General features: G+C 39.6%; 1 protein-coding gene across 3 annotated transcripts in view; it reads left to right on the forward strand.

The window, feature by feature from the left end:
• The first annotated feature begins 3,811 nt into the window (after positions 1-3,811).
• The window catches only part of NAA15 (N-alpha-acetyltransferase 15, NatA auxiliary subunit), a 76,262-nt gene continuing 52,746 nt past the window's right edge, over positions 3,812-27,327 (forward strand). Inside the window, exon 1 of one of the 3 annotated variants that reach the window (XR_004480816.2) lies at positions 3,812-4,216. Coding sequence is in view for 2 of the 3 variants with exons in the window: in XM_033419452.2 (XP_033275343.1) it covers positions 4,163-4,216 (54 nt within the window). In the remaining variant the exon portion in view is untranslated. The remainder of the gene's footprint in view (positions 4,217-27,327) is intronic. The other 2 variants (XM_033419452.2, XM_004265143.3) reach the window with 2 other exon arrangements.

Here is a 27,327-nt window from a genome sequence, read left to right on the forward strand (position 1 = left end):
TGTTAACCAAAAATTATTGACCAAAAAAGTAAAATAATCGTTCTATGTTTTCTGGTTCATTTTTACATGCAACTGATGGCTGCATAGATTGCTAAACTGTGAGTCACTTTATAGTTTGTAACCTAGTTTGAGCCTCCTGGACTCATGCTCAAGTAAGCAAACCACGCAACTAACATGCTGAGTCAGTTGTTGGTTCTCAATTTCTTGGCTTCTTGTCCACTCAGCAACCTGTCAGTAGTATATCCTTTCTACCCCATCCCTTGGAAGTTTATCCTGACACAGCTTTTGCTAGAATCCAACAAGTTGGAACAGAAGCCACATTTAGTCAGAGCATACAAAACCATTAGGCAAATTACTAAATTTCACTACTGCTATTGGAAAAGCCTGTTTTGTTCTTTTGCCCCCTGTATCCTTTTACCAGTGTATATTTTGGGAAAGTGATGAAGTATAAGCTCATTTCTCTCAGCATGTTAGAGCTGATGGAACCCTACACTTGGAGTAGGCAGCTGTAGGTGAAACTCCATCTTGAAAAGAATCCTGATGAAGCAATTTCAGCCAGGAGCTAATAGCTGTGATATTTTGGTAGAAGTTGCTACGTGTCATTCATTTAAGCATCCCCAGAAACTGAATGCTAACACCTTATTAATGACACAGGCAGAGGGTTCCCCCTTTCTAGTTAGCAGCTAGAAAATCAAATTTTTATTTTATTTTTACATATACATGTATCTATTCTTTTTCAAATTCTTTTCCCATTTAGGTTGTTACAGAATATTTAGATGAGTTCCCTGTGCTATACAGTAGGTCCTTGTTGGTTATCTATTTTATTTTATTTATTTATTTATTTAAAAATAAATTTACTTATTTTATTTATTTTTGGCTGCGCTGGATCTTCCTTGCTGCGCGCGGGCTTTCTCTAGCTGCGGCGAGCGGGGGCTACTCTCCATTGCGGTGCGCGGGCTTCTCATTGCGGTGACTTCTCTTGTTGCAGAGCACGGACTCCAGGCATGCGGGCTTCAGTCGTTGTGGCTCACGGGCTTAGTTGCTCCGCGGCATGTGGGATCTTCCCCGACCAGGGCTCAAACCCGTGTTCCCTGCATAGGCAGGCAGATTCTTAACCACTGTGCCACCAGGGAAGCCCTGGTTATCTATTTTAAATATAGCGGTGTGTACATGTCAATCCCAAATTTCCAGTCTATCCCTGCCCCCCACCCTTCCTCCCTGGTAACCGTAGTTAAGTTCGTTCTCTAAATCTGTGAGTCTGTTTCTGTTTTGTAAGTAAGTTCATTTGTATAATTTTTTTAATATTCCGCATATAAGGCATATCATATGATATTTGTCTTTCTCTGTCTGACTTATTTTACTTAGTATGATAATCTCCATGTCCATCCATGTTGCTGGAAAATCAAATTTTTAGTCCCAGATTTTTCCACTGGGAAACATCTTACTCAACTCACATCTCCCGGGGAAGGGTTAAAGTAAAGCCAGAGTTGAAAACAGTATAAAAGGTAAAAGTGCTTCCTACATGTTCACTGATTTATGAAGCATGAGAATACTATACATCAAATTCAAATCTGGAGAGGGATAGCTGTATCTGAAAGTTTTTATTAAAAAAAAAAAAGCAATCACAAAACGTTAACATTTTGTAAATCTGGGTGGCAAATACATAGATTTCTTTTATGTTTGTTTCTAGAAAATGTAAATATGTAGAAGTGTCAATAGAGAACCTCTTACATATATGAAGATGGAGGAATTTCACTCTGTGTACCCCTTTTGTAGAATTAAAGTTTGCAAAGTTATTTCTTTATTTATGGTGAATTTATCACAAAAGTGATATGCAAACACATGGTGTAAGATGAATGAAATAACTACCACCACCACCATCACCATCATCACACCTAGCCTTGGATATGTTAACTCCCTGCATAGCTGTCATTCAAAGCATAAGCCGTTAAATGGGCTCGCTATTTGTCAAATAGTGGTACCTATCAGAGTAGACATTTTATTGAGTTCAGGCTATCAAATCACTGACTGTGTGGTCCAACTATCTGTAGGTGCATTTTAACTAGGATGTTTATAACTCACATAAATGTTGAATCAGACTAGTATTCACTGAGTCTTAAAGATTGTTATTTATTTGTCATTAGCCAAAAGGAACATATTTGCCAAACTATCTTGCTAGCTCATCTATTCAGTTACTCAGCTTCTGGTAGAAACTACAATTTGTTTCAAAGACCAGAAATTTTCTTCCCCCAAGGTGAAAACAGAATATTATTTACAGGAGAAATTTAGAAAAACATAGCAAATAATATTGCCAGAAGGACTTTTGGATATGAAGCTAGAGATTTGGAAACCCAAGTTAGTAGCTAAGCTAAAATTATCACCTTAAGTGAGACAATTTTTCTACTTTTTAATAGTTCAGAGAGTTGAAAGACCTGTTGGGGGCGGTGAAGTTTGAAGGTTACTAGTAAATAACAGCCGTTTTATGAATTCTAAATTTGTTCTTAGTTTTTTTTTTTAAAGCTAAAGTTAAAAAACTGGCCGTATTTCGAAACTCAAAAATGGTTTCTTGTACATACAATTTTCTGAATGAAACTTTTAAAGAGACATCACAGAATTTGAAGAAATTCCAGGATCTGACTTCTAAAATCTTACTTATGCCCCAGGCAAAAGGAGAGGGCGTGCAAGATAGCAGCTAGAAAACCCAAGTATTAGTCGCAGATTCTTCCACTGGGAAACATCTTACTCAACTCACACCTTCCATGGAGGATTAAAGAGCAAGCCGAAAACAGTAAAACATCTGTGTAACTGTGATTAAAAAATCAAAGCTACTGCATATATTGTATAATGATTCATGATGCACAGAATGCGACTACTGATGGAATTCAGGATCTGGAGAGAGATAATCAAAAACAATCAAGGATAAAAATGGCTCATACGATGTGAAAATTTGTAGTCATCAACAGAATGCCACTTTTAAAATAGTTTTACTGTCGAGTTTTAGTGAAATGGCTTGAAGAGACTCTATTAGGTATCAGTCTGACCTTGCTTACTGCAGTAGTTCTCTAGTATCCTTGCCAGATACTCTTCGGCTTCCTAAGATTTAAGGATTTCTAATGACGGGGAGTCACAGTACTAAGCACTAGCTTGAAGCCAGTTCCAGGGGAGTCAGTGACCTTGAATTCTTCACAACCCAAGGTGAGTCATACAGTCCTCAACACTGCATTGCATGAACTCGGCGATGAAATAAAAACACACACTTTAACCGTCAGATGTTTCTTTGGCAGTGCAAACATGGTACTCCGGATCTGGCTGACTACCTTTCCAGGGTCCTCTTAAAGTAATAAAAGTAAATCACTGATGCCCCAGCCAGGCCCATTTGCTGGGTTAACTCTTTCACGCTTTTCAGACTCCGGTAAGCCCCATCCTCTCTGGATCTATTTACAAGTCCCCACTGTGGTGAAACTTTCATTTCCCCTCCGCCTCTGCTGCTTGATTAGGCACTTGGTCCACGATCAAACACACCGCTTTTTGGACACCGGGATTTTAGCACTTTAGGCTCAAACTATGATTATACAGACTGGAAGTGCTACCCAATGAATGAAAAGCCAATCTAGCAAAAAGTAGTGGAATCGCTACTTTTGATGCGGAAGGGGTCGGAACCGCAGCTAGCCACTCTCCCCTCGCTCCCCCGGCGCCTCGGAGACAAGAAACCGAAAGGATGGGCGGGGCCTACCGCGACCCTCGCGGCCTGCGCGGACCTGGGCGGGCCTCCAGGTTTCCCAGCAAGCTCCAGGACTGAGGAGGTGGGGGAAGGAGGTCATCGCGCCTGCGTGTTAGGAGGTGTGACCCGGGTGGGAAAGCTCTCCACGTCCGCCATTTTGGCTGCCTTCTGTCGGTCTGTTCAGTTACCACGTGAACCGCCGACGGAGACCCGTGGGGGGGGGGGAGGCGGCGGCAGTGTTAAGTGAGAAGGGAAAAAAGACTACGAGGGGAAGGGGGTGTCTGGGTTGGGCGACGCGGTGACACCCGAGGCCCGGTGGCGGCGGTGGATCGGGGCAATCAAGGCTGAAGCAGCCAGGGAACGACGGCGGCGGCGGCGGCGGTCGGACAAACAGACTGACCGAGCCCGGCGGTGGCGGGAGCAGCGGGAGGAGCCGGAACGATGCCGGCCGTGAGCCTCCCGCCCAAGGAGAACGCGCTCTTCAAGCGGATCTTGGTAAGTGGGAGGCTCCGGACCAGCAGTGAGGAGGATTTAGCCGGTGCACGGGCCTGTCACCCCTAACCTCGGTCCAGGGGCACCCGGCCACCGCCGCCCGGGACCCCGCCTTCGTGCTCCTAGTCAGGCCGAATGCAATGCCTCGTCCCTCCTCGGGGTTCTCACTTGGGCCCGCGCGCCAGGGGCCACGGGCTTCCTCCTCCAGTCCCCACGCTCCGGAGGCCGTTGTTCCGGAGTAGGCCCCATTCTCCTGGCTTCGAAGCGGCCGGTTTTCATTCGCCCTGAGCGAAGGGAACAGAGGCCTGGCCTTCAGCGGGGAAGCGGGCGACACGGGTAGGAGCAGTGGCCCGGGTGGTTTGGGAAGCCTGCCGGCAGGCCGGGGTGGCACCCTTGGAAGGAACAGGTGGTGCGGATGCGGCACAGCTCATTCATTGCCCAAGCGCGGCTCTCCCTCCATCGTCCGTCCCTCCCTCTTCCTCTCCTCTTGGGAGTCACCTGTCCCCGCCCGGCTCGGGGTCACTGAATGACCTGGGAGGAGGGAAGGAAGAAAGGCGTTCAGAAGAGGAGAGGAAGGCTTCTAAACGACAGCCTCGATGGAGTCAGTAGGAATGCTGAGGTCTGCAGCTTCTCGGCCTCTTTACCTCCTTTCAGGAGTAGGGGAGAGACATTTATTTCTTAGCTTCCGAGCGGGAAACATCACCCTCCTTGGGAGGTGGGGCCCATTGCGAGGGGGCGGTCCAGTAGGAAGTGGAAAGTTAAGAGCTTTCTTCGGAGAAGTTCTGGACACAGATTTTCTTGTAGACCGAAGTGTGTTAACACTGACGCAAGAAGTGATTAGCAGAGAAAAGAGAATATAAGGACTTGTGAAATGGATCTTTTTGACGCTAGCCCAGGCTCGATAATTCCCTGCATTTCACGTTTGCCGTTTGCATTTTTTTTTTTAATAACCGTAAATGCGATGATGTTTGGGGGGGCTGTTTACACTGTAACATCTGCCTTGTAGCTTTGGTGCTATAGTTAATACTTTGTAGCACGTTTTTTGTTTGGCATCTAGTGTGTGGGTTGCCACTTTCGTGCAGACACTTCTTTATGAAAGGATTAACTGCATTTCCCAGACTTAAGACTTCAAATTTGGAGTGTGTGTACGAAAGTGTTAGTTCTTTCCTCTTGTAATTTAAATGTATTTCATTTGTTTGAAACGTATAACAGCTCTGAGGATCCGGGTTTTCTAGAGAAAGGAAAGTAACCCATGCTGAACTAACTTTGATTTTACAAAAATATCCATAGGCCTACAGATTTAGTCAGTTCGTGTGGAAACATATAGGAAAGTTGCATCCAATACGGTATTAACTCTTAGTTACTTTGAAGTCCTTATTGCCATTTTTTTTGGTTTCAAGACTAATTGGAGTGTAGGTAGGACTATAGCACCTTTCTACCACAGCAATTTATTTACTTTTACAACTTTTAAAGGAGTAGTTGTTCTCTCCATTATGATAGCCATTAGCCACATGTGGCTCTTGTACACTTGAAATATGGCTAGTGTGATTGAGAAATTGAATTCTTAATTTTAATTAATTTAATTTAGTCTCAAGATGTCTCAAGGTTAAGGAACACCCTGAGATTAAGGCTAACAGCTAGTGTAAGGGTAAGGAATGCAACTTTTTTTCGGCTGCGTTGGGTCTTCGTTGCTGCACGCGGGCTTTCTCTAGTTGCAGCGAGCGGGGGCTGCTCTTCGTCGCGGTGCGCGGGCTTCTCATTGCGGTGGCTTCTCTTGTTGCGGAGCACGGGCTCTAGGCGTGCGGGCTTCAGTAGTTGTGGCACGAAGGCTCAGTAGTTGTGGCTCACGGGTTCTAGAGCGCAGGCTTAGTAGTTGTGGCGCATGGGCTTAGTTGCTCCGCGGCATGTGGGATCTTCCCGGACCAGGGCTCGAACCCGTGTCCCCTGCATTGGCAGACGGGTTCTTAACCACTGCACCACCAGGGAAGTCCTGAAACTTTTTTTTTTCCACGGCACTTACACCACACCTGCCTAGTTCTTTGTTAGGTAAAAGGAGTTGTAGTAATTGTTAGGTGGCTACACATATTGTAGGTACCTACAAATGTTGTAGGTAAATTATTTCATGTTATTTATTGCTTTTGGAAAAAGTGCTGTTTCTACAGTTAATGATACTTTGGACTTAGTTGCAGATGAAATTAAAATTAGGAATTATTAACAAGTAGATTTCCATATGTGCGTAGGAAGGTCAGCTGACTTTAGTTTCTATGTGACAATAATAGTTTTGCAGCCGAGTAAGGAAAGTGACCTTGAAATTGGTCTTAATATACTTTTACCCATACTGCATGTGTTTAGAATATAACAAAGAAAAAATAAAAAATGGAAACAAAGTTTTACCTGCTCTGAAGTCCCCTTTCTTCTGTATACAGTAGGTAATCAAATGTTTGAACTAGAATAAATTTGTTTAAAAGTGAATTAGAGGGACTTCCCTGGCAGTCCAATGGTTGAGACTTCGCCTTCCAGCGCAGGGGGTGTGGGTTCGATCCCTGGTCAGGGGTGCTAGGATCCCACAGGCCTCGCGGCCAGGAAGCAAAGGCATAAAGCAGAGGCAGTGTTGTAGCACATTCAATAAAGACTTTTTTTAAAAAAAAGGTCCACATCAAAAAAAATCTTAATTAAAAAAAGAAGTGAATTAGAAAACAAAATGCAATTTTGATATAATGTAAATACACTACATTCTTATGAAACTCACAAAATACTTTTTTTAAAAGTCTGTAAAGAATCTTATGAGAATAAAAATCTGATAATGTGGCAAATTCACTGATTTGTTTTCTTTTAGGTTTCTATCCTAAATCCTTTCTGAAATGGATGTAGTATGAACGAACACAGAAGTATATGTTTTTATATAAATTGACAAAGGATATATATTTTTAAATGCTTTATTGTGTTAGAAACCTGAAATGTTCAAGACATGATTCTTTTAGGTTAAAAGTAGATTAAAATACTTGTTTGTGCAGATTATTTCTAGAATAGAATATTCTGGTAAAAAAAAATGAACGACTACAGTTTAGTTTTCACTTGTAATAGACAACATGATATGTGCAGAGAAGCAGACAAAAGCTAATAGGGAACTGAATTTAACGTTTGATTATGCAAGTATTTCAAAGCCTTGCAGTCTTGGCCATTATTGGGGATTACACAAACTAAGTTATTTGATGGTATAGAGTTGCCATCCCAAGTATTACTTTGAAGACTGGTTAAAAGCAGTTTCCACAGAGGCAGACATGGTGCCCTGTATGATTGGTGGACAGGAGAGCTACTGGCCAACCAGCTTTAACAGAAGGAATCTCTTTGTTTAGTGTGCATTCTAATTTCCTTTAGTATTTCTGCTTCTGATAATGCATTTCTTAGCATTGATTCAAATATATTTTCTTTGTTCAAAAAAGTGCTTTTGGACATAAAAAGCTAGGTTATAGAAGGGATCATATGCAAAGGACTGTTTGTTCAGAATTTTCTCCCCCAGATAACGGCATAGTTCATTTCTTCTCTTATTTCTTTCAGAATTCTGCTCAGATGTCCTCTAAATGTTATATTGATGTCTTCCTTGACCAGAAGTCCTCTTCAGCTCAACCTTCTTACTTTCTTCCTTGCTTTATTTTTCTCATCACTTATCATCATCTAACATATGTATACAAGTAATTTATCACATGTCTACCATAATTAAAACGTAGGTTTTATGAGGATAGGGATTTTGTTCTGTTAATTGCTATACCCCCATTAGTTAGAATAACGTACCATGATACGTATTCAAGAAATATTTTTGCATAAAATCAGTGTTAAGACAGTGACTATAGGGCAGGAGAGAGAAATTATAATCTTTGGATTTTGTGCTTGCATAAAGACTTTTGGAGAAGGAAGTTAGTTAAGCTGGGCCTTGGCATTGTAGAATACATTGTTATATGAGGTAATTGTAGGGTATCAGGCAGAACCTGTATTACCCGGTGAGACCTTGGAAGTTTCATTTATTAATGAATCATGGTATTAGGTTTGTTTACATGGTCTTTTTCCCATCACAGAAGCATAAGAGGAAATTTTTATTGTTTCTTTTTTGGTTGTGTTAGCATTGGAGGAGAAATGGTATCTGGATTAAACGAGGCTGTTTGTCATGAGGAGCCTGTTGTATCAGGCAGTAAAGCTCAGTCATCTGTAGTTTCATACAGCTCTAAAACTGATTGTGACACAGTCGGGGTGAGGACCAGTGTATATGATATGATGAGACAGGAATATAACATGTTAGAAGGGAGAACATTTGTAATTTAGAGTTGCTTTGTGAGTGTGTTTTAGAAAATTTAAAAATCAAATTGAATTCTTGGAATTTGGGAAAGGTGTGCTGGGAAGCTGGTGTTGCAGAGCAAGCCACTTAACTAATCAGTGACTGTAGCCAACTCTCAGCAGCCACATCTAAATACAACTTTGCTCTCTATTTGTAGGCAGTAGCCCTATTGAAGAGAGAAAAACTTAAGATTCTTAGTGAAAAATGGTTTTAGAAATAATGTCGGTTGCCAGTGCTGATGGTAAGAAGAACAAGTGAAGAGATTTAAAAGAGTGATGGTTGTTAGTATATATATTAGGATGTGGAGGGGAGGCAATTTTTGCTGTGACTTATTTTTTTTTCCTTAATTAATTTTATTTATTTATTTTTGGCTGCGTTGGGTCTTCATTGCTGCGCGGGGGCCTTCTCTAGTTGCGACGAGCAGGGGCTACTCTTCATTGCGGTGCGTGGGCTTCTCTTGTTGCGGAGCACGGGCTCTAGGTGCACAGGCTTTAATAGTAGTGGCACGCGGGCTCAGTAGTTGTGGCTTGCAGCCTCTAGGGCGCAGGCTCGGTAGTTGTGGACACCAGGGAAGTCCTGTGACTGTATTCTTGACTTCTGGGAATTTCCCTGGAATGTTGGCTGTACATTTACATTTAAGCTGTTTTATGATGCACGCTGTACAAACTTGTATTGAAGTTGTAACATAAAAAAAAACTAGTTTAACTTGTTGCATGTGGTTTTTCCCCTTTAGGTAAGAAATGAATTGTATCTTTACTACTTAATTTGGAACTAAAATAATTCCATAAAATTTTAATTTAATAAAAGCAATCTTTTTGTCTATTTAAAAGTGAAATATAAATTGCGATATAGAAATAAATGATGGAGAGGTTAATGTTTTTGTTATCTGATATGCTCTATTCCACTGAGATTTTCTTTGGTAAGTATAATAGGAACACATTTTCAGTTGAGATCATTTGAAATTTCTACTAAAACCTACTGGGGAAATTATAATCTTATTTGAAGCCAGTGATATGTATATATATATATATATATATATATATATATTTTTTTTTTTTTTTTTTTCTCTGCAGTACGTGGGCCTCTCACTGTTGTGGCCTCTCCCATTGTGGAGCACAGGCTCCGGACGCGCAGGCCCAGCGGCCATGGCTCACTGGCCTAGCCGCTTCGCAGCATGTGGGATCTTCCCGGACCGGGGCACGAACCCGTGTCCCCTGCATCGGCAGGTGGACTCTGAACCACTGCTCCACCAGGGAAGCCCTCAGTGATAATTTTAATCTTAAAGATTGTTTGTTTTTATTATTTATAGAGGAGATTATATAAGCATTTCTCTGTGTAATCTGTAAGAGTTGTTTTATCTGATCGTGTATAAAAGGAGAGATGAAAGTTTGCTTTTAAGAATATAGACCTAAGAGACTTCCCTGGTGGCGCAGTGGTTAAGAGTCCGCCTGCCCATGCAGGGAACACGGTTTCGATCCCTGGTCTGGGAAGATCCCACATGCCGCGGAGCAGCTAAGCCCGTGAGCCACAACTACTGAGCCTGCGCTCTAGAGCCCGCGAGCCACAACTACTGAAGCCCACGCTCCTAGAGCCCATGCTCCGCAACAAGAGAAGCCACCACAATGAGAAGCCCGCGCACCACAACTAGAGAAAGCATGAGCGCAGCCAAAAAAAAAAAAAAGTATGCCCATGTGTTTAAAAAAAAAGAATATAGACCTAGGGGGAAGAAAACTCCTCCAGGCTGGTTGTGTACTTCCACACATGGTGGTGGTTCTGATTTAAGAAAAAAAATGTTTCCCCTTATGTTAATGGCTTTCACTTAATATATGGTACCCTTTTTTTCAGAGAGATCTCATTGAAGATTACAAGATCACCTTTGGTTATCAGTGCTTGGGAACTGAGTCAGAATCTTTAAGAAGAGGGAAATGAAGTAAATTGATGTTTATTGATTGTCTATTTTGAGCCAGATTCTATGTCAGGTTTTTTTTCCACATTAGCTGATATAAACCTTGCATTACTCCTTTGAGGAAATGGTAATAAGTATAGGCAATACTTATGATTACATTGTCTAAAGTATATTTCTAATTGCTTTATATGCAGTCAGTTGTGCTATATCAGAACATACGGGTTCCTAAAAGTCAGTGCACTATGCAAAATCAGGTAATAAAACCCACAGGGCTTGTGGGGAAAGTGGAGTCGGCACAACACTTAAAAACTTCATTGATGCCAAATTAGGAACCAAGGTAAGAACCTAATAGAAATGATAGCACAGTTTTACATATGTAAAATGGCTAACCAATATGGAAATACTATAATGTAAATACTGCCTTTTACCTTGGAAAAGACCTGAAGTTTGCTTGTAGAGGTAGGTGTCAGAAGGATTGCAGCTGGTGAATTATTATGACGTGATGGAAGGAAAGTTATCTTAAATCTGAGAGAAAGTTGTAACACCTCATAACCCACAAGGTGAACTGAGGGAGTTTTGATGTTTGAGGTGTGTGTCTGTGTTGTGCGTGCCTATGCAGCTCGTTTCAGCTGGGTGCAGTTTTCTGTGTTCATCTAGTATTTCTGGTGGACAAATCCCACAGAAGCAAACTTGAAATTTAGTATGCTCAAAATATCAAATTATCAATCGTGTGGGAGCAAATATGTGTTTTCAAAACTAGTATTGTAGGGAACTGGCCATACCTGAACTTACTTAGAGGTCAAACAGCCTGGGTCTGGGTAGCCCTTCCCTCACTCTGAAGTGTGTCTGTTATTATTTTCTTAAATTTTGGTTGCACCAGGTCTTAGTTACAGCAGGTGGGCTCCTTAGTTGCAGCTCCAGGGCTCCTTAGTTGTGGCACGTGGACTCCTTAGTTGTGGCATGCATGTGGGATCTAGTTCCCTGACCAGGGATCCAGCCTGGGCCCCCTGCATTGGGAGTGCGGAGTCTTATCCACTGCGCCACCAGGGAAGTCCCCTGAAGTGTGTCTAATCTTGCATCTAGTATCTGAGATAGTGTCACATTCTTTGGCAACTTAGTTGCCACTGCCATTAAGGAGACTTAAACTTCAAACATTTTCTTTGTTAGAAGAAGCTTTGTACCCAGAGTATCAAAAGTTTCAGACTAATTCATTCTAAAGATTTTTGTGGGGTGGCTAAGTAACACTTTTAAAGTAGGAAATAAAATATTATAGGTTTCTTCAATTTGTATTTTGAAACAGTTTTGATGCTCAATGGGGGAAGCCTGGTGTGGAAAGAAAAATAGATGATGGGTTTTAATCCTGACTTTGCTTTACTTTATCTTTCATGTTTTTTAAGCCTTAGTTTGTAAATTTGAGTAAAGAGAGAAACAGTACTTTTCTGACCTTCCTCACTGGTCAGGTAGTGAGATATGTATAAAAGTCCTTGGTAAATGGTAAAGCATATGTATTAGTAAACATCTATTATAGGTGTAGTCTGTTAAGGACGTTAGCTTTTTCATTGAATTGATCTCATCTTGGTTTTATGTTATGCTTTGTATTCTGTTTAATATTATTATTTAGCTTTTGTATATTTTTTGTTATTTAGGAAGGTTTATATTTTTGTTTTACTCAGTTTTATGTTTTATAAACTTTTATGTTTATACCTTTAAAAATTCCTGGGAATTCCCCGGAGGTCCAGTGGTTAGGATTCGGCGCTTTTACTGCCGTGGGCCCGGGTTTGATCCCTGGTCAGGGAACTAAGATGCTTCAAGCCACGTGGCATGGCCAAAAAAAATTCCTTTAGTCCTCTTTTTTTCTTACTTAGGGTGTGGAGGGGAGGGAATTTTATGCTGTGATTGTGAATTTTATGCTATTATTTTATTTGTCACCTATAAAATAAATCCATTTTCTTTTTTCCCCCCCATTTTTAAAAATTATGGTGAAATATGCATAATATAAAATTTACCATCTTAGCCATTTTTTAAGTGTTCAGTTCAGTGGCATTAATAAGCACATTCACATCATTGTGCAACCATCAACCCTGTCCATCTCCAGAACTTTTTCATCTTCCCAAACTGAAACTCTGCACCCATTAAACAACTCCCCCATCACCACCCCTCCTCCAGCCCCTGGCACCCACCATCTGCTTTCTGTCTCTGTGGGTTTGGCTCCTCTAGGAACTGCATGGGAGTGGGATCATACAGCATGTGTCTTTATGTGATGGGCTTATTTCACTCAGCACAGTATCCTCAAGGTTCATCCATGTTGTAGCAGGTGTCAGAATTCCCTTCTTTTTTAAGGCTGAATAAAGTTCTGTTGTATTTATATACCACTTTTTGTTTATCTATTCATCTTTCAGTGGACATTTGGGTTACCTCCACATTTTAGCCATTGGGAATAATGCTGCTATGAACATGGGTGTACAAATCTCTCTTCAAGACCCTGCTTTCAATGCCTTTGGGTATATACCAAGAAGCAGATTGCTGGGTCATATGGTAATTCTTGAGGCATACCATACCGTTTTCCATGGTGGTTCCCAGCAATGCACAAGGGTTCCAGTTTCTCTACATTCTTGCCAACACTACTGTTTTCGTTTTTGTTTCATAATAGCCATACTAGTGACCATGAAGTAGTATCCTATCGCAATTTTGATTTTCGTTTTCCTAATGATTATTGATGTTGATTGTCTTTTCATGTGCTTATTGGCCATCTGTATGCTGTCTTTGGAGAAATGTCTAATTAAGTCCTTGCCCATTTTTTAATTGGGTTGTTTGTTGTTGAGTTGTAAGATTTCTCTCTATTTACTGGCTATCGAATGACTTGCAGCTATTTTCTTCCATCTGTGTGTAGTCTTTTTTTCCCCCCAGGCCTGTTTGTTCGTTTGTTTATTTATTTATTTACTGCACCGCATAGGCATGCGGGATCCTGGTTCCCCAACCAGGGATCGAACCCATGCTCCGTGCATTGGGAGCGTGGAGTTTTAACCACTGGACCACCAGGGAAGTCCCTGTGTGTTATCTTTTGATGCACAAATTTTTAAATTTTCATGAAGTCTACTTTTTCTCTTTTTTCTTTTGTTTTCTGTGCCTTTGGAGTCACATCTAAGAAATCACTGCCAAATTCAATGTCATGAAGCTTTTTTTTTTTTTTGGCTGTGTTGGGTCTTCATTGCTGTAAGCGGGTTTTCTCTAGTTGTGGCGAGCGGGGGCTACTCTTCATTGCAGTGCACAGGCTTCTCATGGCGGTGGCTTCTCTTGTTGCGGAGCACGGGATCAAGGCACGCAGGCTTCAATAGTTATGGGTTATGGGCTCTAGAGCGCAGGCTCTGTAGTTGTGACTCACGGGCTTAGTTGGTCTGCAGCGTGTGGGATCTTCCTGGACCAGGGATCAAACCCGTGTCCCCTGCATTGGCAGGCGGTAAATCCATTTTCTTATGTGTGAGGCAGTGAATGAGCTTATTCTACTTAATTTTTTGTCTAGTCTCTTTTCCTCTGACTTTTTGAAGTTATTTTTACTTTGTGAGAGCATGCCATTTTATGTACTGTTCTACCCGCATCAATACCTTTGTTTTAGATTTAATTCTACAATTAAATGTAGTTAATATTAAACAGCAGACCTTTTTCTGAAGTTTTCCCAGTCATCTCTTGGTTGGATGAAGCTTATTGTCTAGTATAGATTCCTCAACAGTCCTTGTGGAAATCTCTTAAGGTCTTAGATGTTAAAAGTGTTTTCCTAGTGTCTTGATGTTTGAAGGACAGCTTGGCTGGGTTTAAAATCCTTGATTCACATCTTCTTACATTTCTTGAAAATAATTGCCCCCCTGTTGTCTTACTTGCATGTTGCTGATGCCAACCTGATTTTCTTTTCTTTGTTGATGACTTGGTCTTTCTTTTCGAAGACTTGAATTTTTCTTATCTGTAAAATTGAATTGTTTTACTGAGGTATGTCTCTGTGTTGACTATTCTGGATAAATTTTCCCTTGTGGTTTCAGATTGTAGATTGATGTTTTCTTTTGAGTCAAGAATTACAGTTTTGAATATTAGTTCTGGTCAGTTGTTTCATTCTTCAGTGATCTTTGCATCTCTTTTATATTATGTTTCCTTCAGTTCTTTTCTCTGTTATTCATTTGCTTGAGAAGTCTTATTTTCTATCTTTTTAGATCATACGTCTTGTAATTTAGTCTTCATTTCTGTGATGATTTTGTTTTTTTTCTTTCTTAAGTTTAGTTTGTTCCTATTTTAAAACTTGTTTGCTCTTTAAAATTTTGAATATCTGATTTGAGGTGTTCTTTTATGTCTTCATTTGTTATTTATTTCTAGTTTGTGATGGAGTGTTGAATCTTTCCTCTGTGTTATCGCTTTGGTTTTTGATGTGTTTTCATCTGCCCAAATCTTTCACTTTTAAAAATACTATGTAAGTAACTTGGCATGAACGCTGGGTTCTTTTTTCTGTTCAGGTTATTTGTGATGGGTTTTACTGCACCAGCAATATAGACAATTTTATTTTGGGGTGAGGCTGGGTGGTTTCTTCAGTCTCTTAGTTCAAGAGTACCCTCTTTGTTGCTACAGTCAAATGCAGTTTTTAAAATAAGTCCCCTGTCCCACATTGCTCTGTATTGGTTCAATAAGGCCTTGATCTTCAGTGCTGCCCTCTCCATCAAACCTTCAAGTGATACTTTCTCCTTCTAAGGTGTCTCCTTCTCCAAAGCTATGCCTTACTAAAACTGCCACCTTTGGTCTTAAAGACTTTCTGAGCCGCTACATTTTGACTCCCCAGTAGCCATTGCTCTCATCCATCATGTTTCTCAGTACTTCCTTTTGACCTCTGGCTTGGGTGAACTTTGATGAATCCTGAATATTACCCATTCACTCACCACGAGGACGCTGCTGTATTCTTCTTTTGGACAGTTCCCATTGGAACATGGGACTTCTGGTCTTCAGTGTTTATGCAATTACATGTAAATTAGAGTTTTTAGTTGTCTTATCTCTTTGTAATGCTCTGGGTGATTTTATTTGCTTCCTTTCTTGGCCTGTATTTTTTTTGTTTTTTTAAAAATTTATTTATTTATTTATTTATTTAGGTTGAGTTAGATCTTTCTTGCTGCACGCGGGCTTTCTCTAGTTGAGGAGAGCGGGGGCTACTCTTCGTTGAGGTGCGCGGGCTTCTCATTGCAGTGGCTTCTCGTTGCAGAGCATGGGCTCTAGAGTGCAGACTCAGTAGTTGTGGCGCACGGGCTTAGTTGCTCCGCGGCAGGTGGGATCTTCCCGGACCAGGGCTTGAACCTGTGTCCCTTGCATTTGCAGGTGGATCCTTAACCACTGCACCACCAGGGAAGCCCCAACCTGTTTTTCTGAGGATTTGTGTAATGTTTAGAAATTAGGGGGCAGCCATTATCCTGTAAATAATTCATTTCTGATTTTATGTGTTATGCTTGAAAATAATAGTGCTTGCTTTAAGATAATTTGCAGTTCAGGTTTTATATAATTGAGTAATTGCTTATACTTTTGTTGCTGTGTCCCCATGACCACTCCATTGTTTTCTTTAAACTCTTTGGGATTATTTATCATTGAAATAATTATGAGGTTCTATTAAATAGCTGACTCTCAATCATATGTATATACCTTGAGTTTTATTGAATTTTGTCCTATCCCTAAGCAATCAGAGTTCATAGCAGAGTTCTACTCATATTAAGCAGGAATCCTAAATTTTCCTTCACTTTTCTTTTCTCAAGTGACATAATTTAATGCTTGGGGGAATAAAAAAAGAAAGGTAAGAGAAGTCTGGCACGTTTTATAATGCATTAACAGGATTTTAGTATCCAGAAAGCAGATGGTGATTGTCACATTCAGTTCTGTGGCTAGTAAGACCTCATCTGTAATTTTAGCTTCTGGACCCAAAACTAGGAGAGATAAAGACCAACGACTCCGTAATGCTGGCACACCTCAAAACTATTGGTGTAAAATTCCCACAGACCTTTCTTGTCTTTTGTTCTGAGACTATGTACTTGTTACTTTAAATTTTTGAAGTGCCTTTTGTTTTGTGAAATACTGACAGATTTTAAAAAGATTGTTTATTTTGAAAAATAAAAATTAAGCAACCCCATTTTTAAAATAAATTTACTTATTTATATTTTGGCTGCGTTGGGTCTTTGTTGCTGCGCGCTGCCTTTCTCTAGTTGCGGCAAGCGGAAGCTACTCTTTGTTGCGGTGCGAGGGCTTCTCATTGCAGTGGCTTCTCTTGTTGTGGAGCACAGGCTCTAGGCGTGCGGGCTCAGTAGTTGTGGCCCACGGGCTCTAGAGTGCAGGCTCAGTAGTTGTGGCGCACAGGCTTAGTTGCTCCGCGGCATGTGGGATCTTCCCGGACCAGGGATTGAACTCGTGTCCCCTGCATTGGCAGGTGGCTTCTTAACCACTGCGCCACCAGGGAAGTCCCCAACCCCATTTAAATTGTCTAAGTTTTTTGAAATTTTACTAGTTTTATAAAATATACAAGTATGGGAACAATACTGTATCGACTTCCGAGGGTGGCACAAAAGGTCAAAGGACTTAAAACTTTCATATAAGGAACAGCTAAAATTACAAAGATGCTTAGTTTGAATAAGAGAAAACTGAAGTCTTAAGAGCTAGAATCAGTAAACAGAAATTAGAGGGTGATAGAGTTTGGCTCAATATAGCTAAAAACATTTCAGTAGAGCGAACTGGTACCAACAAGAGCTGTGTGACCCCTTGCACCAGATGATGTTTACTATAGAATTAAGGCAAACTTATTTTTTTAAATAGTATAAAACTAGGAGGGGGAAAAATCATTCTTAAGATTTGTTTTCATGGTTGTAATAGTTTGCCAGAAATTGTATGATAGAAAAGGCTAACATATTGTCTGCAAATGGAAGCTCCAACTAAAAGAATTAAAGGAAAGGGAGGATAAAGGTAGTTTTTCAGCGTTCCTATGTTTTCTTCTCAAAAAACATTTAAAAATTTAAAGTATAATTACCTACAGTGAAATGCACACGTTTTGAGTGTACTGTTCTATTAGTTGTCTTGAGCATACTGTTCTTTTAATTTTGACAAGTCATAAAGCAGTACAGCCTATGCCCCTTTTAAGATGTAGAACATTTACACCATCTCAGAATAGACACCTTGTTCCTCTTGATTGTATATTTTAATTCAGTTTCTGCTTTCAGATTTCTCTATAATCAGTCAAACTGTGTTGGGTCTAAATATTTTAAGCTGTAACTGTTACCGTGGTGCTTTGTTTAAACATTTTATTGAGTGCTTGCTCAGGTTCTTTATATATATACATTTGTATTTAATTCTCACCTTTACCCTGCAAGGTTGTAATGTCCACATTTTGCAGGTGACACAGTTGAGGCTCTAATAAGTTTAATTAAGCCAGTGATGCAAACCTGTCTAAGTGTTTTCTAAGATTTGAACTGTAGACTCTAGAGCAGCGTTGTCCAATAGAATTTCTTGTGGTGATGGAAACGTTCTGCATCTGAATTTCCATATGTTAGCCATTAGTCACATGTGGCTATTGAACACCTGAGATGTGGGTAGTGTGACTGAGGAGCTTTACTGGAGAATTTTAAATTTTATTTAATATTAGCTAATTAAAACGTTAAATACTATAGCTCTGAGTCTAAAGACTGTAGGTGCCCTTTCTCCATACCTGTCTGCTCTACAGAAGTAGGACTACTAAAAGTAGTTCCAGTACACTGGCACTACTAAGTGCTAGCCAGGCTCCTAGTAAGTTAATAAATTTTTTTTTTTTGGCAGTACGCGGGCCTCTCACTGTTGTGGCCTCTCCCGTTGCAGAGCACAGGCCATGGCTCATGGGCCCACCTGCTTCGTGGCATGTGGGATCCTCCCGGACTGGGGCACGAACCCGTGTCCCCTGCATTGGCAGGCGGACTCTCAACCACTTCGCCACCAGGGAAGCCCTATCAGTTTTATTGATCTTCTCAAAGAACCAGATTTTGGTTTCACTGATTTCCTTTATTTTTCTCTTTTCTATTTCATTGTTTCTGTTCTTTTTTCTTTTGTTTCTTCTGCTTATGTTGAGTTTAATTTGCTCTTATTTTTCTACTTTCTTAAGGTGGAAGCTGATATGATAATTGGAGACCTCTTAGAATACAGGCTTTTTTCTGACTACTTTTATAATTTTCTCTTTTGTCCTTATATTTTAGCATTTGGATTGTGATGTGCCTCTCTTTTTGTTTGCTGTTTTGTTTTGTTGTTTTCTTTTTTTTTAGTTGATCCTGCTTGGAGTTTGTTGAGATTCTTGGTTCTGTGGGTTTAATAGTTTCCATTTCTCTATTGAGATTTCCTGTTTGTTTTCTGATTATTTCATGTTTTCCTTTCAATTTTTTAAAATTACTTAATAGTTACTGTTTTAAGGTCTGTCTGCTACTTCTGTCATTATTTCTGAATCTGTTTTTGTTGATTACTTTTTTTCCATAGGTCATGGGTCACAATTTCCTGTTTATTCACATTTCTAATTTTGTTTTTCTGTAATGTGTATTATAGACACTAGGATATTGAGTATCTGGATCTTGTTGTCCTTTGTAATAGAGTTTTGTTTTGGCAGATGGTTAATTTGCTTGTGCATCAGCTTGTTCTTGTTTTTAAGCTTTAATAAAAGTGGCTCTAGATGATCCTTATTCCCAAGGTGTGGCATTTCTGGGTCTCTGATGAATCCTGGAGTGTTTAATGAAGTCTCTAACTGGATGTTTGGAACTCAGATATCTCCCAGCCATGTACAAGCATCCATAGTTGTTCAGCTCCTGCTACTTGGTAGTTGTTCTTGGCCAACTTGAGTAGAATTCTGCAGTGTACCTGATCAGTTTAATATTTGACCAAAACTCTTGTACAAATTTCTGAAATTTCATCTCTGTACAGTTCTTTCTAATACCCTGCTCCATAAATGTCAGCTCTTCATGCATTTTCTGTCTCAGATATCTGTTTAGGTCAGTAAGAGTGGCATGTTCTACTTGTGTTCCTCCTCTCTATTCTGCAGTCTGGAAAATGCCTGTAGGCAAAAAAAAAAAGATTTTCTTGGGATTTACCTTGTTTCCCTTCTGAGAGCACAGTCCTGTGTTGGCTCTTGTCCAATGGCTGAAAATAATTATTTCATATTTACTTAACCAGTTTTATGCTTGGCAGGAGCACAAGCTGGTGTCAGTTATTCCTAGACATTTTAGAAGCAGGAGTCTCGGTGTATGGTGCCAGCATTTAGCACACAGGATTTGAACAGTTCATTCCGTTTGAGTTACATCCTGTTTTGCTTTACTGTTTCTGTAGCACACTGTTAATATTTTAAAATTTAGCTGCTAATGAAAGCTAACAGTCTACAATATTCTAATATTTTTGAAACTATTATGTTTAATCTTGAATTAACATTTGTTCATGTTACAGGCAAGATGACAAACAGAATACTATGGCATTCATTCCATACCAAGGGAACCATTTATTTATAATTCTGAAATTTCAAGAACTCCCCAAATACAAGAATTTCAGAGATGGGATTATAGACATGTATTTTTATTTAATTTTATGATTCTACTATGGAGAACTTAACATGTCTGCCCACAATGTTGTTTTACAAAGCCTGTTTTAAATGAATTGATGTGAAACCTTTGCTCAAAGTATACTGTATGTAGTATTTGCATCTCTCTTAACCTAAATAAAAGTAAATTCTCTAAAAATTTTCTTTAAGTCTACGGGTTTGATTAAAGCAGCATTAAGTATCTTATGGTTTAAAAAAAAAAAAAGAGGGCTTCCCTGGTGGCGCAGTGGTTGGGAGTCCGCCTGCCAATGCAGGGGACACGGGTTTGTGCCCCGGTCCGGTCCGGGAGGATCCCTCATGCCACGGAGCGGCTGGGCCCGTGAGCCATGGCTGCTGGGCCTGCGCGTCCGGAGCCGCAAAACAAAAAACAAAACAAAACAAAACAAAAAAAAGAATCTTATCATGGTAGCTTTATCCCATGATTCTGTAGAATGAACTTCAGTGATAGCGTTACATGGGAGTTTTAAAAACAAGCAAATTATTTTTTTCATTTTGTACATTTACACCTTTTGAATGGTTCAAAACAGGACTCCTTATGATTATATCTTCTGTTATACTTTAAGACTGCTTTTATAAGATTCCATTTTGATTAGACATAAACCTGTGTTAAAGCTGAATTATACATAGATCTGGCCTTTTATGTTTGGAGGAAAGAAATTGTTGAATATGATACACTACTTCCTATTTTTCTTGTAAACCCTGTATGCTACTAGAGTTTATCTTTGGGCAAGAGCAGAAGTGTCAAGGAAATTTTTTGGGGTAAAGTAAATTGAATGTTTGCTGTTACTTTTTCCATTAAACTGTGAGAATACTACTCTCATTTGTTATGAGTGACCTGTTGTAGGAGTAGTGCTTTTAGGGAAAAAAGAGATTGAGGTCTGTTTCCTTAAATGCACACTGAATGGTATGCCATTCTCAATTATTTTTATGGGTCACCTTGACAGAAGATAATTGGTTTAGTGGCATTGAGTATAATTTCAATATGGGCAGCCGCCAAATTTCATTAATTGGGAGCATAATCATTAGGAACTGAAACTTAATTACTTTTCTGAAGTTTGATAAAATAAAAAACTAAGTGCTATAGTATTATTATCTCATTAAAAGAAAGTGGAGTTCGGTTTTTCATTTTCATTTGGTAAACTCAGTTATTTGGGGGAATTATCAAATTGGTTAATCTGTGTGTGTTCATTTTTGTCACCTTATTTTTGGCATTTTTATTGCCTATTTAATTATAGTACTGAGTAAGCAAAGGAACAAAAGGTGAGATAAAAGTTGAATTTGTTGGTTAGAAAATCTGTTAAAAGATGAAAACTCTTGGCTTTAATAATATTTATGTTAATAAAATGTAATAAAATTTCTGTATGTGATGGAAAGAGCTCTTAACTGGGACTCAGAGGACCTAGACTGTTAGGCCCGCCAACAGTAACTAGGAATGTTGCCACTAACTAGGTTTGTAATCTCTGGCAACAGATGCGCAAGGACCCCATGCAGATTTTTGGATGTCTTTCTCTGAATAGTTCCATCACTTGCAGTACTCTGCCTTGCAGAGTACCTCAGCCTCCTTGACCTTCAATCTTTGTTTCTTCAACTCTGTGGACTGTTGTGCTCTGCTTCGGATCCTTCTCCCTGTGCTATAATCTGTAAAACAGTGACATTACCAAGTGTATCATGTCCCCTCAACCCATGGTTCACAATCCTGCACTGCCTGTTGTCCAGTGTCTGGCAACAGTTATTTTATACATTTTGTCCAGTTTTGTTGTTTATGTTAGAAGGACAAGTTCAGCCTCACTCCATCATGGCTAAAAGTGGAAGTTCCCTTACTACGTTTTTACAGAAATAAATTTTTAGAAAGCAAATTGAGGGTTTTAAGAATAGTGTACTTAGGGGGCTTCCCTGGTGGTGCAGTTGTTAAGAATCCGCCTGCCAATGCAGGAGACATGTGTTCGAGCCCTGGTCTGGGAAGATCCCACATGCCGCAGAGCAGCTAAGCCTGTGCCCCACAACTACTGAGCCTGTGCTCTAGAGCCCGCGAGCCACAACTACTGAAGCCTGCGTGCCACAACTACTGAAGCCTGCATGCCACAACTACTGAAGCCTGCGTGCCACAACTACTGAAGCCTGCGTGCCTAGTGCCTGTGCTCTGCAACAAGAGAAGCCACTACAATGAGAAGCCCGCACACCGCAACAAAGAGTAGCCCCTGCTCACTGCAACTAGAGAGAGCCTGCGTGCAGCAACAAAGACCCAATGCAGCCAAAAATAATAAATAAATAAATTTATTTTTAAAAAAAAAGAGCAGGATACTTAAACTGTTCTTTGTATGTATGTAGTTCCTGGAAAACAGTGACAAGTTAGGAGTGTCACTTTTAATTAGCCTAGTCTTTACATCATATTAACAAATTAAGGAATAAAAACCATATGATCATCTCAGTAGATGCAGAAAAAGCTTTTGACAAAATTCAACACCCATTTATGATAAAAACTCCAGAATGTGGGCATAGAGGGAACCTACCTCAACATAATGAAGGCCATATATGACAAACTCATGGCAAACATCATACTCAATGGTGAAAAACTGAAAGCATTTCCACTAATATCAGGAACAAGACAAGGGTGTCCACTCTCACCACTCTTATTCAACATAGTTTTGGAAATCCTAGCCACAGCAATCAGAGAAGAAAAAGAAATAAAAGAAATACAAATTGGAAAAAAAGAAGTAAAACTATCACTGTTTGCAGATGCCATGATACTATACATAGAAATTCCTAAAGATGCCACCAGAAAACTCCTAAAACCAACCAATGAATTTGGTAAGGTTGCAGGATACAAAATTAATGCACAGAAATCTCTGGCATTCCTATACACTAACAACGAAAAATCAGAAAGAGAAATTAAGGAAACAATCCCATTTACCATAGCAACAGAAAGAATAAAATACCTAGGAATAAACCTACCTAAGGAGGTGAAAGACTTATACTTACAAAACTATACAGCACTGATGAAAGAAGTCAAAGATGACATAAACAGATGGAGAAATATACCATGTTCTTGGATTGGAAGAATCAATATTATGAAAATGACTATACCAACCAAAGCACTCTACAGATTCAGTGCAATCCCTATCAAACTACCAATGGCATTCTTCACAGAATTAGAGCAAAAAATTTTGCAATTCGTATGGAAACACAAAGGATCCCGAATAGCCAAAGCAATCTTGAGAAAAAAAATGGAACTGGAGGAATCAGGCTCCCCGACTTCAAACTATACTACAAAGCTACAGTAATCAAGACAGTGTGGTACTGGCACAAAAACAGAAATATAGATCAGTGGTACAGGATAGAAAGCCCAGAGATAAACCCACGCACATATGGTCACCTAATTTATGACAGAGGAGGCAAGAACATACAATGGAGAAAAGACAGCCTCTTCAAAAAGTGGTGCTTGGAAAACTGGACAGCTACATGTAAAAGAATGAAATTAGAACACTACCTAACACCATACACAAAAATAAACTCCAAATGGATTAAAGAGCTAAATGTAAGACCAGACACTATAAAACTCTTAGAGGAAAACATAGGAAAAACACAGGAAAAACACTCTTTGACATTAAACCACAGCAAGATCTTTTGTGACCCACCTCCTAGAGTAATGGAAATAAAAACAAAAATAAACAGATGGGACCTAATTAAACTTAAAAGCTTTTGCACAACAAGGGAAACCATAAACAAGACGAAAAGCAACCCTCAGAATGGGAGAAAGTATTTGCAAATGAAACAACAGGCAAAGGATTAATCTCCAAAATACAAAAACAGCTCATGGAGCTCAATATCAAAAAAACAACAGTTCAATTAAAAAATGGGCAGAAGACCTAAGTAGACATTTCACCAGAGAAGGCATACAGATGGCAAAGACATACAGATGGCCAAGAGGCACATGAAAAGATGCTCAAACTCACTAATTATTAGAGAAGTGCAAATCAAACCTACAATGAGGTATCACCTCACACCAGTCAGAATGGCCATTATCAAAAAATCTAGAGACAATAAATGCTGGAAAGGGTGTGGTGAAAAGGGAACCCTCTTGCACTGTTGGTGGGAATGTAAATTGATAGAACCACTATGGAGAACAGTATGGAGGTTCCTTAAAAAATTAAAAATAGAACTACCATATGACCCAGCAATCCCACTACTGGGCATATACCCTGAGAAAACCGTAATTCAAAAAGAGACATGTACCAAAATGTTCATTGCAGCTCTATTTATAATAGCCAGGAGGTGGAAGCAACCTAAGTGTCCATCATCAGATGAATGGATAAAGAAGATGTGGCACATATATACAGTGGAATATTACTCAGCCATAAAACAAAATGAAATTGAGTTATTTGTAGTGAGGTGGATGGACCTAGAGTCTGTCATACAGAGTGAAGTAAGTCATAAAGAGAAAAACAAATACTGTATGCTAACACATATATATGGAATCTAAGAAAAAAAAATGTCATGAAGAACCTAGGGGCAAGACGGGAATAAAGACACAGATCTACTAGAGAATGGACTTGAGGATACGGGGAGGGGGAAGGGTAAGCTGGGACAAAGTGAGAGAGTGGCATGGACATATATACACTACCAAACATAAAATAGATAGCTAATGGGAAGCAGCTGCATAGCACAGGGAGATCAGCTCGGTGCTTTGTGACCACTTAGAGGGGTGGGATAGGGAGGGTGGGGGGGAGGGAGACACAAGAGGGAAGAGATACGGGAACATATGTATATGTATAGCTGATTCACTTTGTTATAAAGCAGAAACTAACATACCATTGTAAAGCAATTATGCTCCAATAAAGATGTTCAAAAAAACATAGACATGTACCACAGTGTTCATTGCAGCAGTATTTACAATAGCCAGGACGTGGAATCAACCTTAATGTCCATTGACAGATGAATGGATAAAGATGTGGCACGTGTATACAATGGAATATTACTCAGCCATAAAAAGAATGAAATTGAGTTATTTGTAGTGAGGTGAATGGACCTAGAGTCTGTCGCACAGAGTGAAGTAAGCCAGAAGGAGAAAAACAAATACTGTATGCTAACACATATATATGGAATCTAAAAAAAAAAAAAAAAGGTACTGATGAACCTATCTGCAGGGCAGGAATAAAGAGGTAGGCATAGAGAATGGACTTGATGACTTTGGGTGGTAGGGGGAAGCTGGGGCGAAGTGAGAGTAGCGTGAACAAATATACACTACCGAATGTAAAATAGTTAGCTAGTGGGAAGCAGCAGCATAGCACAGGGAGATCAGCTCAGTGCTCTGCGATGACCTGGAGAGGAGGGATAGGGAGGGTGGGAGGGAGGGAGGCTCAAAAGGGAGGGTATGTGGGGATATATGTATGCATATGGCTGATTCCCTTTGTTGTACAACAGAAACTAACACAGTATTGTGAAGCAATTATACTCCAGTAATGATCTATTAAAAAAAAATAGTGTGCTTCAACTATTCTTTGTATGTATGTAGTTCCTGGAAAACAGTGACAAGTTAGGAGTGTCACTTTTAATTAGCCTAGTCTTTATGTCATAGCTTCCTTTAATGCTTTTTACTGTTATTTTAATTATTATAAGAAAAATTATTTTTAGGCTTTCTGCTAAGTAAATAGGAACACTAAATTTAGTTGCTTAGTCGGATGTTTCTTTGGCTGCATATGGTTACGTTACTGCTTCTGCTCTCCCCTCCCTCCTATCCCCCAGATCACTTTGCCTGTTGATTGTGGGAAGGGCTGAGAGGAAGCTATTGCTGACAAAGTAGGACTGATGGATCTACTAGAGAATGGAAGTGTCAGGGAAGGAAAGCACAGAGGATAATTAGGTTTTTTGCTTCATCATCTGAGTGAGGGTGAGTTGAGGGAAGGGCATCTCTTGAGATGGTGAAGACTTGGTGAATAGATTCTGGGGGAAAAATCAGTTGTGTTTTGGATGGTGTATTAGGTTTGAGATGTAAACAAAATAGAGATGGTGGGTACATAGTTGATTATAGGACAGCTCTGTAGTTGGCTGTAGCATTGAGCCTTAAGCAGTTGATTTCATGGTGCTGAATGTAAAATTTTACATTTTTGTTTCTCCACATTTTTCTATGATTTTATTATCATTTGCATTAACTACCCCTCCCAGATTTTCAATGTATTGTTTTAAAAATTGTGAGTAAAATTTGTTTAAACTTATGACAGTGAAATCTGTCATAGAGTACCATATCTTTAAGATGTTTTCTGTAATGAATACAGTGCTTTAAAAATAATTATTGCTCTAAAAGCACATGGTGATAGTTAAAAGTCAGATAGCACTAAAAGGTTTATGATGAAAAAGAATTTGTCAACTCAGCCCCCCTCCCCATCCCCTCCATACCTTCCCACACCAGAATCAAGCACCCTCAGTCCTTCTAGCCATTTTCTCTGGTATTTGCTTTTCTGTTGCTTAGTAATATAACATTATTTCTTTCTTCTTTTTAAAAATATTTATTTATTTGGCTGTGCCAGGTCTTAGGTTGTGGCACCCAGGATCTTTGTTGCGGCATGCGGGATCTTTAGTTGCGGCACGTGGGATCTTTAGTTGTGGCATGCGAATTTTTAGTTGTGGCATGTGGGATCTAGTTTCCTGACCAGGGATCAAACTTGGGCCCCCTGCATTGGGAGCATGGAGTCTTAGCCACTGGACCACCAGGGAAGTCCCTATAACAGTATTTCCTGATACATGACTTTTAGACATTTGTTGACTTCTGTTTATGGAAAATGAGGACTTGGAACTTCATCATTCACACATTTGCTCACTTGTCTTTCTCTCTTTATACTTATATCACAATATTTTGATAAACTGGTATTAAATATTTACATTTTTATAACTATACATGTATTTTTTATTGTTGAGCCAAATATTATGCTAAGACCACTAAGACCACCACACTCTCTTATATAAGCCTTTATTTCTCCTGGAGTTAATACCTATCTTACTTATTCAGTTACCTGGTTTTCTATAGACCCATTGCTCATTTTCCCCAAATGTGCCTGTATTTCTGTCAGGTGTTTATAAATAAAATTTCCATTTTTGTCTTTGATAGAAACCTATTCCATGGTGGCCTTTGGCATCCTGTTTTATTTTGGAGTGGTTGTTCTCTAGTTCTTTTTTCTGCATTAGATTACTTATTTACTAAGTCCCATGTTATCTTTTTTGTTTGTTTTGATTCCTTTTAATAGCTTCCTAAGGAAGAGTGCAGAGAGATAAAATTTTAACTT

Source organism: Orcinus orca, chromosome 4 (assembly GCF_937001465.1).
Source record: "Orcinus orca chromosome 4, mOrcOrc1.1, whole genome shotgun sequence".
Classification (NCBI taxonomy): Eukaryota; Metazoa; Chordata; class Mammalia; order Artiodactyla; family Delphinidae; genus Orcinus; species Orcinus orca.